The 20,922-nt window shown below is 46.7% G+C and overlaps 1 protein-coding gene and 1 non-coding gene across 2 annotated transcripts in view; both read right to left on the bottom strand.

The window, feature by feature from the left end:
* The window catches only part of Tbcd (tubulin folding cofactor D), a 71,610-nt gene that overhangs the window by 14,828 nt on the left and 35,860 nt on the right, over positions 1–20,922 (bottom strand). Inside the window, exons 10-14 of the mRNA XM_084607232.1 lie at positions 18,613–18,774; positions 18,021–18,221; positions 9,525–9,811; positions 7,510–7,661; positions 927–1,122 (exon numbers count right to left, since the gene is read on the bottom strand). Coding sequence (XP_084463358.1) covers positions 927–1,122; positions 7,510–7,661; positions 9,525–9,811; positions 18,021–18,221; positions 18,613–18,774 — 998 coding nt within the window. The remainder of the gene's footprint in view (positions 1–926; positions 1,123–7,509; positions 7,662–9,524; positions 9,812–18,020; positions 18,222–18,612; positions 18,775–20,922) is intronic.
* On the bottom strand, positions 13,652–13,770 carry LOC146186502 (5S ribosomal RNA). Its single transcript, XR_014708358.1, has one exon. It is a non-coding gene; the product is annotated as a 5S ribosomal RNA (ribosomal RNA).

Genomic DNA, 20,922 nt, shown 5'->3' with positions numbered 1-20,922 from the left:
TATATGACACCATTGTAATAAGCGGTTTATTTTACCATAGAACACATGGCAAACATGACGGTGCAGTGGCTGCCTATTGTTGTATCAGACATATTGTTAAAGCCGGTATTGTTATAAGTGGGTTTGACTATACTTCACAAGGTGAAATTCACTCGCTGTAATTGGCAATAAATTTGCCTGTCATAAACCGGTATTTCTGTCAGATGCGCACACCGGTGAAAAAACTTCATTCAACAAAAATATCAGGCCCGGGAGCATGGTACAATGAAAAATGCGTGCTAAACAAGACTAGAGAACCTAAAAACAGGTAGTTGCTTGCCTTATTTTCCTGCAATCCGCGCTTTTTTTCAGTGGCATTCGGCAATTCTATGGCTTTTTCTCAAAGATTGAAACACTATAAGTAGTAAATTACTTATGATTTGCAGAGGGCACGTTTTTTTTGCCTCCTAACCTGCCGTTAACTTGAAAACAAAACGATGTCGCATGTGTTGCTGTGAGCACTACCGGCTGCCAATCCACATTATTGGGGTGATGGTGACGCCCCCTCTAGGTCAATCTTGTGGCGAATATCTGAGTTTTTACTACAGCAGGGTTGTACTGCACCAGTTTTTTTCCATATGAATCGAATAAGAAACATTGAGAATTGGTCGCAAATAAACAATTTTCAAATAATCTAGAAAATTAGTTCAGAGTTGAAAGTAGAAACGTCTTTCCACAAAACACAACTCAGAAAAAAAAAAAAGTATATTGCAAAAAAACAATTTTTACTCATTATGAGCGTTTGTTTACCAGTAAGAGATATCAAACATCAAATTCCCCGACAAAGTGAGAAAAATGCTACTGCTATGAGCGGTATCAAGTTTGTTTAGCCGATCCCTGAAGGACGCCAACCCCTAGTCACTTGTGTCGCACAGAAAAATACTCACGAAACTTTCGGACATTGCGCCCACGCTGACACACAAGCCCGTCAAGAGCGGTTCACGGTATGAGTCCAAGACCAGAAGCTGCCTCAGATGAGGAAATGTCTCCTTGGGATGACACAAGTTGACAAAGCTCTCCAGGTTTTCAGGCAGCGCCTTTCGTGCCTCTTCCCGGTGGGGAATAACGGGAATTTCTGGCACACTACAAAGACAAAATAATAATAATAATAATAAATTATACCTCTGCACACAACTTCTATGAGAGTTTCACTCTATCACTTTCACTTTATTACGTTAAGACCCCACGGTGGGCGTATTACATAAGGGGCGGGAGAACAAATATTATTTGGTTTCAGTGATGACGTGATATCATAAAAATGGTTACATAAATTGCTTAGAAAAACTTGATGGCACACAAAACTCAGCAACTTGACAATCCTCTTCATCTCGGCCTTTTGTAAATGGAAGCATCATCGTCGGCAGGAAAAAATACGCTAAAAAGCTGGAAGCAGAGGCCACAGGTCATGATATAAGAATTGAAATAATATAAGATATTACAGTCAAACCCACTTATAAGAATACCGGTTTTAACAATGTAGTGGGTACAACAATGGGCAGCCACTGCAGAGTCAGGTTTGCCATGAGTTCTATGGTAAAATAAACCGCTTATTCTATCATCGGTTATAACAATCAAATATGGTCATTGAAAGTCAACAAAAATGCAGAAGTGTGGTGACCACAAAAGCGTGCACTACACAGAGATGCCAACAACGCCGATGCAGCGACAAAAAAAAAAAAAAAAAAAAACGAAATCGGGGCAAAGCGCGCCGAGCCAATGCGTTGGTCGGGTGCGTCGGGGAAGCTTGCATGCCGCGGAGACGCGGAAGAGGACAGAGCACTTCCTCACGCGGAGGATGAAGGAAGGTGTAAGGCACTGCTAGGCACAGCCGTTCTGAGGGAGACCTTTCAGCGCTCTCTGTCGACACCACCTGTGGCCTAGGCAACTCTTGACCTCTGCCTCTACTTGGTGGAGCAGTCCATTCTGAGGGGACACCACCTGTGGCCTAGGCAACTCTTGACCTCTGCCTCTACTTGGTGGAGCAGTCCATTCTGAGGGTGCGCTGACTGTGGTGCACTGCACTATCCTCCCGTATTCGCTTTGTCCAGACACCCGATTTGCGGTAGCACGTTTTGTGGCATGCGTGCAGCAGCGTTCGTTCACGTGTCTTTATAGCATGGTTCTCCTAGTGTGCCATCATCATTTCCACGATCTTGCTGGCCCTGGATTTTCCGTGAACAGCAATGGAGGATCCTCCTTCAGGAAACGTGACACAAGCGGCGCAGAAGAGGAAGCGAATGACAATACCGCTAGAAGTTAAGTGGAACATTGTGCGTGAGCACAAGGACGAAGTAAAAGTGTGCAACTTGGTGCGCAAGTACGGCCTGGCGCAACCGACAGTATCGACAATCATCCGCAACGCGTTCAAGATTGAGAACGAAAGCGTTGCCAGTGCTGCCCATGCAATGAACGACAGCCAAAAAAGGATTCGACACGGGGCCTGCAAAGACGTAGAACAGGCACTCTACCAGTGGTTCTTGAACGCCGGTGCAATGAACCTGCCGATTAGTGGCCTGCGCAACACCGATTTCCAGTCTGGTGGCGGTTGGATTCAACGGTTCAAGGAGATACATAGAATCATCTCCAAGGGAGTCCTGGGCGAGGCAGGATCGCTCGATGTCGACGCTAGGCAGAAATGGCTTGAAGAAACACTGCCCTGCATCCGAGAAGCATACGCAGACCGGGACTTGTACAATGGAGACGAGACTGGGCTGTTTTTCCAGATGCTACTGTCAAAGACGCACGATGTCAAAGGCAATCCCAGTAGGGGTGGCATTCAAAGCAAATTGCACGTAACCGTTTTCTTGTATGCCAACATGGACAGCGACAAATGCCCCGCCTTCATCACAGGCAAATCCAAAAATCCCCGCTGTTTTTGTGGTGCCATGAAGATCCTGGTTCGCTACCGTCATAGCAGGAAAGCATGGATGACGAGCAAACTTTTCCGCGAGCAGCTGGTCAAGTTTGATCAGTGGATGCAGCGCGAAGGCAGGGAGGTGGCATTGGTGCTCGAAAATTGCACTGCACACCAAATAGCTCAGAAGCTCTCGCATGTGTAAAATGTTTTCCTCCCACCTAACACTGCTGCAGGCTTGCAGCCTTCAAGGCACTGTATCGCCAACGTGTTTTGAGCAGACTCGTGCTGAACCTCGGCATTTGTCCGATAACACCAACCGGTGCTAGACTCGAAGATCTCGCTCTTGATGGCAGTGCAGTTCATTTTTCGAGCATGGGCAGAAATAAGCTCCTCCACTATCACGAACTATGTCAGGAAGGTGTGCTTCGCTGGGGATGCCTACGATGCTGAAGGTAGCGAAGCTCCTGGCAGCACAGCGATGACCGAACTTTGGTCCCCAGTGAGTGGTAGTGACGGCGACGCGTCGGGACTGGAGGGATTTTTACATGCCGGCGATACAGTGCAACAAATGAAGAGCTGACAGACGACGCCATCGTCGCAGCAGTCACTGGCATGGAGGGCAGCGATGACGATGAACCGGAACCTGTGCAGGTTACGTCTCACCGGGACTTTGTTTTTGCTAAGAACCTTCCACTGCACTATGTTAAGCAGTTGGATGCCCTACAGAAAGACGTTGGCCAGATTGCCATGAAACAGACAACGCTTACGGATTACGGGTTTCTTCCCACCACAAAATGAAAAGGTTGGTTTGTTTGGTTTGTGGGGATTCACCTCCCAAAGCGACTCAGGCTATGAGGGACGCCTTAGTGGAGGACTAGAGAAATTTAGACCACCTGGGGTTCTTTAACGTGCACTGACACCGCACACCACACGGGTGCCTCTCCATTTCGCCTCCCATTGAAAAGCTGCCACCGAGGCCGGGATTCGATCCCACATCGTTGGGCACAGCAGTCGAGCGCCGTAACCACTGCGCCAACCAGACGGGGTGCTGTGAAATAAAAAGTGCAAGCTACCTAGTCCTTATTAAATGTGTATTTTATAATGTTTTCGCTGTTTTTTTTAGCCTAGCCCGGTTATAACAGCTATCGGTTATAACAATGACATTTCCATGGCAGTTCAATACTGTTATAAGTGGGTTTGACTGTACTACATGAATTTACTCTCATTCTGCTTTCTCTAACAAAATCTCCCTGTGAGCTGCCTTCTGTGGCCTCAAAGTAAGTTTAACATAACTTTACGGTGAACTAAATTGTTTATATCTGCAATTTTTGAATAGATATAGAGTGCAAGCGAGACAAAAAGAGCTACGTCAATTGATTTTATTGATGGCTCACATACAAACTTATACAGAATCTCAACGATATATATCTCGCTGGAATCCAAGAAATGTTTTGTATATACAGTTGACACCTCGTTATAAGAGACATGGATGTAACAGACAATCAGGTATAAGAGACACCATTCCCCCAAATGGTTGACCGCCCTATGACTTTCAATAACTTGACCTCTTTTTTTTTTAACAGACATTCGATGTACAAGACAACTGGCTATAAAGGACAAATTAGCCTTAAAGTTGGGCACTCGGTCTTGCTTGTAACAGACATTTTAACATTAGATGCGGCAGCATCCATCACCATGTTCAATAGCAGCTACAGTGAGAACAAAAAAAGAGAGACACACCTGTGCCTAATTAAAACTTCAGCAAAGAGCAGGTCAATCAGCTATGAAATGACTAAAAGAAGCCCCTAATGTGGAACTGCAACGTAGAGAAGCTCTTCAGGCTTGCCATGAAAAGCACAAGTGCGACTTCATATGCGAGCATCTTAGTGAGCATATCAGGAGCGCACGTTGGGTTCTCCAATTAGTGGATCTTCCTATCATGAATAACCGTAGGTGTTGTGTCCACTAGTTTGAAGAATATAGCGAAAATTGTCTATTAATTTGCCTTTCATTATCAGCGACAAAACTGTCCGGTAAATACAGAGGAAGTGCTCAGCTGGTGCCACTGACATAAACAAGTCATTGTGCCTCGAAAGTGAGACATAGCCAAGCCAAGACCAAAACAAATGACATAAAAACAGAAATGGTTCTGCTCTGGCGAGGACAAATAAACTGCTCTGTTTGCAATTCAACTAGTTTCAACTCCACCCAGCAATGCCTAGTTTGCTTTTGATTTATTTTTCATCTCACGAAATTCACAGACTTGTTACTCACGGCAGCTGTTACCCTTTGTCAAACAAGTTCTGAGAGATATTTCTGCTGTGATATGTTTTATAGTTTTAGCTGCTTCTAGCATCTTGATGGTAAAGCTGGTTATGTTTACAATTTTGTGGCGGTTTCTTGACTTGAATTCTAGTATTACTACCAGACACATAACTTAGTTGCAAATCGCTAGCTGCGGTGCCACGGCACATTGTGATCGCACTTTGTATTTGCTGCAAGCATAGTTTGCCAACATATACAGCTTTGGGGCTCCTGGCCTGATTTTCAAGCTGGGAGAGGCTGTGTTGAACAGCATCAATGCAGCCATGAAGCAGACTAAGATTTACGACTATTTTGGCAGTAAACAAATGTAAGAAAGTTGCGAGGTGTGGCCAGTGTGGTGATCCATCAATCAAATGCAATATGTTAATGAAAGTAGAACCTCAGTGATACGAATTTCAAGGGGGCGCGAAACCCTACATTCGTATTATCCGGACATTCGTATCATCAAAATGAAAGAAATTAAGCATGCTAAAGCATGGGAAAGGCAGTCGCGCAGATCTGTTTTTGTCCGAGAAGGTTTATTACGGTCGCGCAGTCACAACTTGCCACTCAGGGCGCACACAGCGCGACAGGCAATCGCGACGTCGGCAACATACCGGCCGCGCGGCGCCGCAGGCTGCTCGCGATGCGTACAGCGCAACTAGTGGTCACGAAGTCTACGATGTGCGACCCGTGTGAGCCCGCCTCGTGCTCACATGGGTCCGCGGCGTGGAAAACAATCGTGATGCCGACGATGTGCGGTTCGCCTGCCTCCGCGTACTTCTCGCGGTGCGTACAGCACGACAGATGACGACATGCGAGACGCGCGGCGCCATAAACTGCTCGCGGATCGCAATCGAGGAGCCAGCGATGTGCGGTCCGTGCGCGCCCACCACATACGCCACGTATGCCGCTGCTAACTGCTGCGGTTTGTGGGCCACGCGCCTCTGAAAACTTTTCGCGCCGTGAGTCCGACAGAAATCATGACGTCTGCCTGGTGCCGGCCACGCGTCACCGCAAACTGCTCGTGATGCAAACATACAGCGCAGCTGACGATCGCGGAATCAGCGATGTGCAGGCAGTGTGTAATGCTAAAGGTTGTGGTCGCAGTTCACGCGTTCGTATTATCCGAAGTGGTGCGGGGACAGTGTTTGGAACATCTGAAATTTTCCATATTGTACACAATGCACTTCGGCTGGGGAATTTTGCGAATTCGTATCATCCTGAAATTCGTATCACCAAGATTTTACTGTATAATGCTTTTGCAACATGTTTTACCCTTCTTTTTTGCGTATTATAGCCATATAATGCTTGCGCCGAAAGGTCTGGTTAGAAAATGTAAACGTGGCACCCTGCTTATAAGAGACCTCTCATATAAGAGACAAAAACCACTACCTAGTGCATGTCCCTTATAAAGGGATTCAACTGTACTAACAATGAAAGGAAAACAAAATTTGTGTGCTGAAGCTCAACGAACGCATTCACTCAAATTCGTTCACGGCTGATAGAAATTCTTAAAGCTGAAGTAACAGCCTAATATAAATTTCCAATCACTCTCAGTGCTTGCAAACCCTCAACGAGGGTTTTTTGTGCCCATGTTAAGGCAGCGAATTTCTGTTCCACAAGGTTATCATCCTATGGGAATGTTACCGGCCTCGCATTTGAAGTTTCATGCCATATTAAGGTGCATGCTTACTGGGATGTGCTGTCATTTCCCAGGACTTACCAGAAGCTTTAGAAAATTGCTGATGCACAGAAAAGGTGAGTTAGTTTGTCAGCACTGCCCTTAGTTTGTTTATTATCGTTGCTCACGGGGTAACTACCACTCTCCTTGGTTACATTTCTAGAGTCCTCAGTGAGGCTGTCATCAGCACACTGGGCCGAATTTGTTTCTTCTCTCCTTGCCTACTTTCCTCATTTTGTTTATTCAAATAATGCAGAAGAAAAGCAATTTCACTATCTAGGAAAGGTTCCTTTTAAAAAAAAAATAATCTGGAGCTCAAATGGTTAAAGTTGAAACCGCAAGTGTTTGTTTTGTTTCTTGCTTGCGATCAGCTGCTGTCAAAATCACAAGCCTGTTGTTTTTCTACTTCAGCAGCCAAACGGGCCTGCCATACAAGAAGCAGTTTGGTTCACAGGGTTTAATACCTCAAAGCAACCCAGGCTATGGGGGACACCGCAGAGGGCTCCACTAGCTCAGACTACCTTGGGTTCTCTAACAGATAGGCACTGACACTGCACAGTACATAGTTAAAGCAAACAAAAGCAGATCGCACAGACATGGCTGCAGGTGTTGATTAGTGTCTTACCTGTACAAAAGCTCAATAAATGTCTTGATGGCAAGACAGCAGACCCTGTCGACAGGTTCCACACACAGCCGTGCCATGGCACCCATGATGGTAGACACATACGTTTCAGGAATGGCGTCCGGTGCTGCAGATGCTAGGTGGCACACAAGCTCCTACAAAAGGACAGCATGAAAGAAGCAAAGAAGTAAGCAGAGCTGAAGGCAGGTGGGAAATTAAGGCCTACGAAAACACATACAAGCTTTGCTGAAATCAAAGATACACAGGTACAAGGACCTCTCTACAAATTCTACGCCTGCCGTGCCTTTGTTAACAAGGGGATAAACCTTTGAAACTAATACACGGTGGTGCAGTGGTTAGGCGTCCAACTACTGTGCCGGAGTACACAGGTTTGAACCCGACCGCTGCTGGCTGCTTTTCGATGGAAGCGAAACGAAGAATTACTCCGTAGCCCTCCACTATGGCTCCTCTTCCTCTCTTTTCACTTTCTCTCCAGCCTTCCTCCCTAATTCCTTTACGGCGTGGTTCAGGTGTCCGTATAGGCGTGCATTTGTTTACATCACACTTTTTGGCAATGTATACAAATGTCAAAGGAAGCGACACGACAAGCTGTCATTTGATTGAGAATCGTCAGTAGATACTTTCGGCAGTTACACCAGGTGAATTTTTACAATGTGTGCACTGAAATCAGCATGCTTAAAGGTCAACTCCGGTGGTTTTTCCATCAATTTCTGTTTTTCATTGAATTACATTCCTCGGCACGTCCTGACTCCAACACAAAAAACCGCTTTTCGAAATTCCAATTAGAAGTATTTTTAAAAAAAGAAAAACAGCAAATCGAAACCGAAACTGCTTTCACGGCCAGAAACGACGTCCCAGGTGACGAAATGGTGACGTCACACTCAGTATTAGAAAAACACTCGTACGTGCATTGGATGGTGAAAATAACGTATGGAAATCATGAAGCATTGCATAAAATGTCTGAGGTAGTTCAATATAAGCCTCACAATTTCATAATCATGCGGGAAGTGGACAGTAACGCCGGTATACTGTTTGTGACGTCAGAAACTCAGTGTTGCCGGCAGAAATAGTCTCAACTTAATCCATGAAAGCAGCATATTTTAAAGTCGTGTTGCGCGCGAACGGATTATCGTACGGCGCCCAAATTTTGTAGAATGCGTCAGGATGGAGTGGAGAATATACAGTAAAATTTTTATTAGAATATTCGAATGTCAAAAAACCTCCGGAGTTGCCCTTTAAGCATGCGTCTGCATTGCCCATTATTTTTATGAGCGCCAGCTTCAAACTCGGTCCTGGAGGCCTTTACTGAGGAGCTTGTTATCATATACAGTTGAAGCCCTTTATAAAGGACATGCACTGGGGAGCAGTTTTTGTCTCTTATATGAGAGGTCCCTTACAAGCAGGGCACCACGTTCACATTTTCTAACCAGAAGTCATTTCGACGTAGGCACCCTATCGCTAAAATATACAAAAAAAAAGGCCATATCCTGTCGCAAAAGTGTATTATAGCTTTCATTTACACATTGCATTTTCTTGGTGGATCACCTCATGCCGACTGCACCTCCCAACTTTATGTTTATTTACTGCTGAAATAGCTGTAAATCGCAATCTGCTTCATGGCTGTATTGATGCTGCTTAACTCAGCCTCTTCCAGCTTGAAAATCAGATTAAGAGCCTCATGGCCATCATGCCAAAACTGTATATGCTGGCAAACTGCTTTTGCAGCGATTGCAAAGTGCGATCGCGATGTGATGTGGAGCCGCAACTAGAAATTCGCAACTGAGTTATGTGTCTAATAACACTACAAGAGCTGAAGTCAAAAAAGTGCTACGAAATCATAAAAGTAGCGAAAACTATGAACTAATTTAGATGATGCTGAAGACATGACCTGTACACACACATGCACACATGAGCTGTCACTACCAACCTAACACCCTTGCACATCAAAGTTCACAGCTGTCAATAAATGTATGCGTCAGAGCAAAACTCCCAGCCACCTTGAACGACGTCATGCAGGCCTTCCTAACAGCTACTCCAGCGTCGCCCCTTTTGGGGCAGCGAGTGTAGTTGGCCATTTCTTGGGCAAAGACGTCGAGCACAGATTCTATCTGTGTCTGCGTAACGCCAACTTCCCCAACACCGACGGAGATGCAGAGCCGTGCCAGGGAGAGCAGTGCTTCCGTCTTGGAGTCTATGTGTTCCCGACCTTGTGCAGTCGCAGTCTTTTTGAGTCCTCCTAGGATTGCTTCCAAGTGCCGCCTCTGGAGAAAGCTCGGAAGAGATCCTGAAAAGCAACAAAATCAATATATATTATGACAGAGCAAAAACATGCAGTAAAGAAAGAGATCATATCCACTTCACAGCAGACTCCCGTTAAGATGAACTCAGCTGAGATGGATTCTGGGATAAGCTGAGCACTGAGAAAGGTGAGACCACTGATTCGTTTCCCATAAACTTAATTTTAAAAAGTCTGCTTAAGATGAACAGTTCCGCGTGTCTATTGGTTAAGATCAACTTTCGCAGCAACAGCGAACCACCGCGACCACACGCAACAGCACTCTCGAGGTATCCGTGCATGGCACTTCTAAGAAAAAATATTTAACATGCTTCTCCACAAGAAAGCACCTCTCCACGATAACTTCTGTGCACCACTGCGAAAAAGTGCGAGGGAAAAGCTCAACCTCTCATAAGATAGCTTTCGCGCATCATCGCCGAATACCGCAAGAAAGCAGCATGCTTCAACGGTGTGGTGCGGAAGCTTTCTTGCTAGTGAGCAAATGGCAAAGCCCCATTACGCATACGCTGACGACATCGAATATGCTTGTATCTCATCATCGCGCGCACATTAGGTATCGCATGTAGCCTTCCGCAAAAGGCATGAACGCTTGACTTGAGGCTCAAAAACTCTGAACCCACACTTTCAACTAACATAGCATCGCGACACGCCTTATCGCGGCACAGAGATAACACTATGCGCATTGCATGCGGCATATGGAAGGACGCTTGGCTTGCCTGCCTGCGGAGTTGGTTATATAGCCAAGTTGCAGATGGGCAGAGATATGTGAGAGAGAGACACTAAGGAAAGGTAACATTTGTGACCCCTGACTGACTTAATGAATCTGATGTGATGCGTTATGGGTTGTGCAATGGCCCAGCGATTTTAAAACGACTCATAGGCACCACCCTAGCCGAAGGTGTGCGTGTGCTGCTTTGATGAAATAATTTCCGAGAAGACCACAGTGCTGTGATTCCTAATGGACTAAAATAGCATTTGGCCTGACCCACTAAAGATTGCCGCAGTGCGCGTCTTTGCAGAACCTCCATATTTGAAGCATTTATGAAGATTTTTTGGCCTAGTGTTACAGAAGAGATGATCAAATGATAGACACAGTCGAAGGACAAGGAGGAAAATGTGTGTGAATGTGTTGAGGTGCTGCGTGGCTCTTGTGCGTCAACCCTCCATCATTGTAACTGTACAGGCTGTTTCACACTTAGGGGAAAACTCGAAGCGAGTGGCATCGCGAAGCGGCGAGCGCTGCAATCGGGCGTCAGCAGCAGCTCGCCCAGGTGCCAACGCTCAAGGGGCGGAGTCGCGTCGTCTGCTACGACGCTCGGCGCTCGCCGGGAAGTGCGCGGTTTTCGTTGTTTTGCGGCAACTAAGCCGATACGCTGCACTAAAATTTTGCGACGGCAACCTTTGGGTCTTCACTGCCAATAATGGGCCTGTAAAGACTTCCCTTCAGAGCATGTGTCACTTTCTCTTCATTAGGAGGACAAGGGTACTAACTGCGAGCAGCTCTATCTGTCCACTGTGTGCGTTGTCGTAATACTCCAAGAACTGACACCAAACTGTGCGCAGTGCGTTCAGCCTTTATTTGACCACGAACTGAAAAATTACTAAACGTAAAATAGCCCCTGCAGCTGTACGAGTCAAACACAATGAAACGATCTAATCCGAGTGAAAGAAATACCTAAAGGAAGAAATGGATGCTGACAAAGCTGTATCTCGACAATACTTTATTACCCCCAGAAAGATGTGGCGGGAAAACGCACACGTCACGCTCTGAACTTCACTTAGTATATTGTCATGTCCCCAGCCAGAGCGATAACAGCGCTCATTCTAGACGTCAGCGGTGTGTATATTGGCTTCGTCAGGAACTTTTCAAATCAAACCACGCGCCATGCGGTGGTGGACCTACTATGAGTGGTGGACCTACTGGTGATTTTGTGTTTCTTATACTGGTGATTTTGTGTTTCTTAAACTGCTTAAGGTCGGAAGAAATAGTGCTGAAAAGCCAGCAAGCCTCGTCATCTTCCTTCAGTCACTGCTAAAAAAATACTGGCGTGACTCGATGCAGATACCGGCAGCTTTAAAAGATTGAAGACTGCTCTCGGCGCTCATCTTCCATACCTCATTCCAGCTTTTCTATTTGACAAGAGCAGTATGATACTGTCTGCGATCAGACTTTGCCTTGTGCACATGGCCCGTATTCCAGAGAAAGAGAGATTCAAAATTGTGGGACCATATTGCAGGGACTATACTAAAAAAAAGATAGCCGAGATTATGGGAAGGTCTCTAAAAGCTGTAAACAGGATTTTGCAAGCATACAAGAAAGGACGCATCAAGGATGCTCCCTGTGGACGTCCGCCAAGGGCCACAACAAAAGATGAGGATTTGTTGATAGTTGCTCCTGCTGCACATGCCCCCCCCCCCCCCCCCCCGCTTCATTTCAAGAAATAAGGCAAAGCTTGAAGCTGAAGGCATCGAAGGCTATCGTCAGGCAGCGACTGAATGAAGCAGGCCTGAAGAGTAGAGCAGCAGCTCAAAAGCCTCTGCTTCGGAATGAGAACAAGGCAAAGCGGCTAGGTTTCGCAAGAGAGCATGAGAGGTGGTCCATTGAAGAGCGGAAAAATGTAGTATATTCAGTGACGAATCCACTTTTACGACCACTGGTGACGAAAGAGCACGAGTTTGGCGCCTGTCAAAACATGGTACATTTTACTGTATACCCACTAATTATTAATTTACTATATCTGGATATTTAGAATAAATATTTATGTTTTCTGACAGAGGTGCACTTCTAGCCTTATTTTTTCAGCAGATAAATCATAAAAATTCAGAAAATAGTCCTTCACCTATACAAATATTTCAAATATATTTGGTTAACAGAACTGCTTATTAAATTGGCCTAATGCGCCATGATGACACCACTTATTTCAGTCTGTATTGCAGTTTAATCACAGAGTCTGCGGGGGGTGCATGAGCTTGTGATTTGAACCAGCGCTCGCAACAGTGCTGTGAACTTGAACCGGTAAAGTGAAGCTAGCCCAGATTCAAAGGAAAGCTGAGGTACGTGGTTTAAACTATCGGAACTCAATGGACGCTTGTTCGCTTTTTATCAGCTACATGCCTCAGTATCTACAACAGGTTGCGGCGAGCGGGCGTACAAGTGTCAGCGTTTGGGCATACATAAGTAAAGATGGACTTGGACCGCTAATACATCTCGAAGGGAAGTTCACCGCCGAAAAGTATGCGGGAATCATAGACGTTTTAATTCCTTACATTCTTGACGGCCCATTCCTAAAAGGCGACTACATAGTCCAGCAAGACAGGTCGCCCATCCACACCGCTCGCGTTGTTTGGTTTGGTTTGTGGGGGTTTAACGTGCCAAAGCGACTCAGGCTATGAGAGACACCATAGTGGAGGACTCCGGAAATTTCGACTACCTGGGGTTCTTTAACGTTCACTGACATCGCACAGCACACGGGCACCTTGCTTTCGCCTCCATCGAAAAGCGGCCGCCAAGGCCGGAATTCGATCCCGTGTCCTTGGCAGCAGTAGTCGAGCACCGTAACCACTGCGCCACCCCAGCGGGGTTCACTTCAGACTTTGCCACACAGCTTTACTCTGTACACACTTACAGAAAGGTGGCAGAAAGAAACAAACGCGAGAAACAAACGCTTGCGTTGTGAACGAGCTGCTCGAAGAACGCGGTGTTACTGTGCTGGAGTGGCCGCCCCAGCCACCGGACCTCAACATTATACATATGTTATGTTGAGGCAGAAAAGGAAAGAAAAATAAAGAGCCTCGGCCCGTGCCACTTAGTATAACGGGCTTAAGAAGTGCCATCAGCACTCGGTGTTCCCAGGTGGTCTCCCTCCCAAGTACTGACCGAGCCCAATGCTGCTTAGCTTCGGTGATCGGACGAGAACCGGCGTATTCAGCATGGTATGGCCGATGGCCTCAACATTATACAGTCGAACCCGGCTGTCGAACCCGGCTATATCGAATTTTGGTTATATCGAACTCACGCAATATCCCCTTGGAAATCCCATGTAAATGTATAGGAAAGCCGCGTTATATATCGAACTCAATTTCACCGGTCGTTCGATATATCGAACTCCACACGCACGCACTGGAAAGTGTGCCTTCCTCAAAGACGATCGCATCACCCTTGGCCATTTGCCGCGTGACGTTTTCAAGCCACGCGCGGAAGGAATGAGAGGGGACAGTTCAGTGACGGCTGGTCTGGGCAGCGCCGCGCCCACTCCCCAAAGGCGCGCGCATCGCCGTTGTCGTCTCCCGTACGCCAACACATGACGTTTGCAAGCCATGTGAATGGGCGTGCCCATTCTTTTTCTGAGCTATCTCTCTCCGTCAGCACGAGCAACCCATGCGCCAAGCCAGCTCAGCCCGTTTTAAGAGACGTCGGACGCTTTCTCCAGCATGTGTTGCGAACCCTCTGCGTGCGGCGGTGCGGCGGCGGACATGGCTATGGCGCCTGTGGATGTTAAGCAGTGGCAGCTCTCTGTTTTTTTTGTTTTTTTTTTTTGAGAGTCATCCTTTCTTATCGTGCTGTACGCGCGGCGTAGCGTAAGATATGGCGGCTGCGGACGTTTGGAAGCAGCAGGTTTTTTTTTTTTTTTATCGTTTATCTTTGCATGTATAAATCAGCAAAAGCACGCGGTCAGCTGCTGCGATCATGACACCCGCACCAAGCGCGGCGTGATAAATCGAACCAGGCTTGTGAAATCAAGCCATCACGGGCACTCTGCCAAGTTCACTCCCCGCCACCCAGGAGCTATCAAAAGATAAACGCGTCCTGACGTTATCGCTGCGCAGCATCTTGGCACGCTGCCAATGAGCTGTGGATGAGACGACCGAAACGGGACTGACGCGTGCCATCGACATGCAAGCGAAAATGCTCGCGATGTCTGCCTCTGCGGCGACACAGAAACCTTGTTTTGAGCTGCCGCGGTGGCTCGAGCGCCGAGAGGGACGCAGTTCTAACAAGTTTGAAAATTTTCGCTCTGTCGCTGCCGCTCGTCACTGAGATCGTTCAGTCACTTGCATGTGAGCGAGCTGGCCTTAACGCATTTTTTTTTTCTTTTTTTCAAATTCTCGGGTGCAAAAGTGGAGGGTGGGTTCATTATGCGAGTGGGTTGATTACGCGACAAATACGGTATCGTTTTTTCGCATCGTAAGTGCCGTCACAAGCCGATTTCTGTATATCGAATTATCAATATATCGAACTACCGTATTTACCCGCATAATGATCGCACTTTTTTTTTTTAAATACTGACGCAAATTTCGGGGTGCGATCATTACGCGGGGTAAATTTTCTACAAAAAATTTTTGAGCACCGAAAACGCAAACAAGTTGCAGGTCAGACGTCTTAGAACATATATCTCGATTACAACCAAAAATAAAAGCTGAGTAAGGCTTACCTTCGCAATAAACACGCACATTAAGCATCACATGGAGTGCACAATGCCCATTTATTTTTTTTCGTCAGTACTCTAATCAAAGTCTGAATCCTCGCCATCCTCGCTTTCACTGCTGCACGACTCATCGGAAACGGCAGTGTCGTCGCTGGGAGCATCTTCACAATCCCACAGGAAGTCATCTTCCATTCCATCCAAAGCGTTAGATATGCCTGTCTTCTTAAAACTCTTAGCCACTACCTCGTCGGGGATACTGCTCCACGCTTCTGTGATCCACGAGCACAGCATCTCCACGGATGGCCTTCTAATCTTTCCGCTCGGCGTCAAATCATGCTGGCCCATCGCCATCCACTCAGCATAAAGTCGTCGAACGTTGTCCTTGAACGGTTTGTATTCCGTTGTATTCCGGGGCATGTCGAACGTCAGTGGAGTTTGACCGGCGTTTCCAATTTGCGACATGAGGTAACCGCATTTTTTGCGAAGCCTAGTGACGAAGTGATGGAAGTCTATCACTTTGCTTTCATACGCAGCTGGGAGCCGCTGGCACAACGACGTCCGCCGCCTCAGGGAAAGTCCATTCCGTCGCATAAAGCGAGTCGTCCAACCGGAGCTAGCGCGGAAATCCTTTGCGGCGATTCCCAGCTTCCTGGCAGTTGTGCGCGCCTGCATCTGTATCATTTCTAATGACACTGCACAACCATCCTTGCGCAGGTCTCTCACGTATTCTAGGACCGCCTCCTCAACACGAGGGAACTTGCCCGTTTTGGGTCCACGGAACGCCCGCCGTGTCTTGTTCGTAGCCATCAGCTTCTAGCGCTGCTTCTTCCAATAGCGTATCCTCATTTCGTCCACGCCGAAATGCCTACCAGCAGCGCGGTTGCCATGCTCCAGTGCATAGTCGACAGCCTTGAGCTTAAACGCGGCGGTGTAACTGGCATACCGCCCCATGGTGAAATGGCGTAAACTCGCACAAAAACACAAAGCACGCTACGACGCTGCCGAATTGCAAAATGGCGAACGCCGCAAAGCATGGAATCATGGGAACTCCAACGTTACTAGACTAGGTTGGGAACTCGTCGGAATGCATTCGCTGCGGGATGACTGCAGATCAACCACCAGGCGGCTCCATGTTCGGGGTGCGATCATTACGCGGGGAATTTAAAAAATGGAATTTTGACCTCAAAATTCAGGGGTGCGATCATTACGCGAGTGCGATCATTATGCGAGTAAATACGGTATTTCGCGATCCCCTTCGAGTTCGATATATCCGGGTTCGACAGTAGAAATTGTTAGGGGATCGTTAAAAGCATCTCTGGCGCGCCACGCTCTGCATGGCTGTCTGAGGATAGACTCTGGTCCACAATTCTCGCCGAATAGGAAGCGCTGCACATGAACACGTCCCTTACCGAGTCACTTTACGCCTCCCTGCCCTCCAGAATGAGCGCTGCCATTGCTGCTGGTGCAGACATCACGAGATACTAAGTGAAGTTCAGAGCGTGACGTGTGCCTTTTCCTGCCGGAGGGCACCGCTATGTGGGGGTAAGACAGTGTTGCCGAGACGCAGCACCGTCAGCATAGATTTCCTTCCTCTATATTTCCTTCATTCGTATCAGTTTGTTTCATTGTGTTTCACTCGTACAGCCGTTTGGGAGTAGTTTTTTGTTTAGTAACTTTTTCTTTTGTGATCAAATAAAGACCGAGCACACTGCGTACATGTTTCTCTGTCTCTTTCTAGTCGCGGCGTATTACGGCAGCAGACAAAGCGGACAAATATACCTGCTCGCGGTCAGTATGCCGATGATGAAAAAAAAGCATGCTGTCAGGGGCAGTTTGCACAACCTCAATTTCGCAAATGAAGGCCCAGAGGCTGGCGTCGCAAAGTTTTAGTGCAACATATTGGCTTAGTTGCAATAAAACAACGAAAATCGCGCACTGCTCCCGAGCGCCGAGCGTCGTAGCAGACGAGGCTAAGACTTCGCCCCTCGAGCGTCGGCGCCTGCGCGAGCTGCTTCTGGCGCCCGATTGCAGCGCTTGCTGCTTCGCGATGCCACTCGCTTCGAGTTTTCTCCTAAGCCTATACAATAGAGGTGATATCCAGAGCATTACACTGTGTTCAATTTTCGCAGTTTCATTCATGGATTCGCTATAACTGATCACCTGCTCACTTCCCTCCTGCACTTCCACTTTGTGCTACTGTTTCCTTGTGTGGGGAAAGAGCACATCTAATAATCTAATAAAGCTTAAACGTATTCAGAAACAAGATTGTTAAAATCGTCAAAAACTCACCTGCGCATGCTCAACTGACAAGATGCCTAAAGAGCTAAACTTAGTAAATATGAAACATTATTAGGAATTTTGTTTATGTAAAGCCCTTACAAAAGATAAAAAGCAAAATAACTTCCTTACAAACCTAGCTAATGTATCATGTGTGGCACATGCTTCAAGATCTAATTATGGATGGCATAGGCATTGTAATATGATTTGCAAGACTAATAAATACCCTTCATGAAAACATCACGGTGCACGGATGCATGAGTACATCAAGAAACTTGGCATATCATAGTGTTTGTGTGCGTGTGTGTGTGTGTTCCCTGCCTGAATTGCCAAAAAGCGAAAAGTAAACCTTTACACTACCACAGGGTTACAGGGTCACATGGTTATATCAATGAGCACCACGCCCAACCTTCGCAGCTAGTGACCCTACAACTAGACGCGCACACAATCGACAAATTCGATGCAATCTTTTCCCGCCGGTGGCACGCACTCACCAAGCGCGTGAGCAAAGTTGCAGCGAACTCCTTCGGTGGCTGCATTGAGTCCTTCGAGATAGTCGGTGACAATTCTGTCACAGAGGTCGGCCTCCTCCTGGCAGTACTCTCTCAGCAGAGCCGAAAGTGCCGCGCAAGCGTTGACCCTGAGGCTGCTGTCGTCACGTTGCAGGCACCGAGTGATCACCGAGAGCCACTGGTCTAGGGAACGAGGAAACGAGGAACACGGGTTGAGTGCACAAGGACACGTCACTAGGAAAGACCGGGACGGGATTACAGTTTGTGAGAAAACAAGACACGAGTGAACGCATGTGCCTTTTTTCAACTGTTCTTATTTCGGCCAGTTGTTCACGGGCTAATCTAGTCCCCCAGAGGTAGACGGTATTTTCATAGATAGCAGGGCAGTGCTCGTTATGCACATCCTTAACCTCTCACGTTTCCCTAGTCAAAAAAAAGAAATAAGGTAAGAGAGATAAGACAGATAAGAAATAAGTGTCCTCTTAGTGTGACAGAAATGAACTCAAATGGTTGTCTTCAGTTTTTGCGCAGATAAGAGCGAGAAAAAAAATAACAGTAGAGAAGAAACACTTACCAAGAACCGGCTGTGACTTGTTAATAGGAAAATGGGAGATGGAGAGCTTGCATATGAAGAAGCAAAAGGCCTCCTTCATCTGATCCCCTCCAATGCTGCTGAAGAGCTTATCCTCTTCATATTTTGATGCCAGTCCATTGAGCACTTCCACGGTATGGACACCTGGAAATCGGCAAGTAAAAGGCGAGCCACCATATTAGGTCACATTGTTAATAGTACTAATAATAATAATTGGTTCACAGGAAAGAAAAGGAGCAGTAACTGCCCCACTTCCTCTGTGGACATCAGAACCACCCCATAGGGGAAGAGAAAAAGGTGGGAGTGAAAGGGGGAAGAGAGAAAGGGGTGCCGTAGTGGAGGGCTCCAGAGTAATTTCGACCAACTGGGGACCTTTAACGTGCACTGACATCCCACAGCCCAGACTGAAAAAGAGTTTCTTTAAGGCACACAATTTTCTTTTTTTTTTTTTACTTTAGACTCCAAGGATCTGTTGTAAACCTGCTCAGGAATAAAAGCCCTTAGCATCATTGTTTAAGTTCTAATTCGTCAAACCAGCGATGACGCGTGGAGCTAGCAATGCAGCAATGTTGGGTAAAAACCTGTGTTACAAGAAAAGAGTTTATAGCAATATAACAGATTTAAAAAAAGAAGAAAGAAAACTATACTTATAGCAATCAGTGCAAAAAGGAGCTGGAACAAACATGGAATGACAATGCTATAACGTCTCGTCAGAACGAATTGAAGTACAGTAAACCCTCGTTAACACGAACTTGCATATCTCGAAAAATTGGTTAAGTTGAAAATTTTCCACGCCGCGCTGTCACTTCCCATAGGTGCTATGTATTAGCTCCCGTTTATCTCGAAGCATTTTTCGAGCGTAATGCGGATATCTCGAAATTTTGACCGGAAAACCAAAGGCAAAGGTCATTACCAAAAGGTGATAACGGCTCCAAGCGAGTGCTTTGTTCTTATACTAAGTGCCGAACGAAGTCACGTCCGAAGAGCGAATACAAAATTCCCGCGGACGCAGCCGTTTTTCACCTTGGGAGCAGTCATGTGAGCGCCGATCGCACGCGGGGGCTGATGAGTCTTATTGGGCGTGTTCAGTCAGCTGCCCTCCGCACGTGCATACCAGCAAGAGTGATTTAGTGATTGTGTAGTTCTGTTTCGTCGCGCCATCTGCACGAAGCGGTGACTGATTTTTGTTGTGTATGTGGTATCCGCAGCACGGATCGGACGAAGTGAGCGTCGGCAGGTTCTTCGCTCAAACCGGACTAGGAAAACAAACTTCACTCACGCAAAAAAAAAAAGCCAGGACGGAAATTCAGTAGCCCAAAGCCTTCTGCGATTGGCTGCCTAGCGAGCTGCTTCTGGGTGATACACGAAATTTTCTACAAAGCCAAGCATTACCCAGTTCTTCCTTCAAAAATTATAATTATAAAGTCGAGTTTTTTCTGAGAATTCTTTTCCGTTTATTACAAAAACTCCCTTTGTGCAGTAGAGCGTCGACGGATGCGACGAGTCAAGGGCCACCAAAGCATTTTCGCTCGTTGCTGTCGCACTCAGGTTCTGGCTTTGTAGAAAATTTCGTGTATCACCCAGAAGCAGCTTGCTAGACAGCCAATCGCAGAAGGCTGTGGGCTACTCAATTTCTGTCCTGGCTTTTTCTCTTTTTGCGTGAACGAAGTTTGTTTTCCTAGTCGGGTTTGAGCGTCTGATCCGTGCATATATGAGCACATTGAGACAAATCAGTAAAAGCTTGGTAGGGTAGTAAAGGAAAATAAAAAGGCTAGTGTGGCTAGATATTCTTAATTTTCGAAAGGAGCAAGAGGAAGTCGCTGCTTGCATCGCAGTGTAGTAGCGCACCGCTGAGCTGCGACCTTTTTTTTTTACACACGATGCTCTACAACAAAATTCATCACTGTTTTACCGTACGTCATGCTGTTTAGTGTTAGAAACGGGATATAGCGTAATTGTAATCCCCCTGACTGAACGACGAGGCAGCGCTAACAAAGCAACGCTGAAAATGCACCTCTGTCGCCGAGTTCCGTTGCTCTGTGCGCAACGGAACTCACGCAACGACAGGCATTGGCGGCGGCGTAGCGCGGCTGATCGCCAGGAATTGTCGCCAGCAATTTTTGGCATTTTGTTTAACTCGAAACTCCACTTATCTCGAAATTTTTCCCGGATTTTACAACTTCGAGTTAACGAGGGTTCACTGTAATTACAAGGGAAACTTAATCTCCTGCAATAAGAGTATGACGTGATAGCATAGGCTACCATCCAACATATAAGGCCCTACTTTAACCC

Source organism: Amblyomma maculatum, chromosome 6 (assembly GCF_055883805.1).
Source record: "Amblyomma maculatum isolate TAMU_Amacu chromosome 6, ASM5588380v1, whole genome shotgun sequence".
NCBI lineage: Eukaryota > Metazoa > Arthropoda > Arachnida > Ixodida > Ixodidae > Amblyomma > Amblyomma maculatum.
The sequence above is the reverse complement of the archived record's forward strand: the minus strand, read 5'-3'. Positions and strand labels throughout refer to the sequence as shown.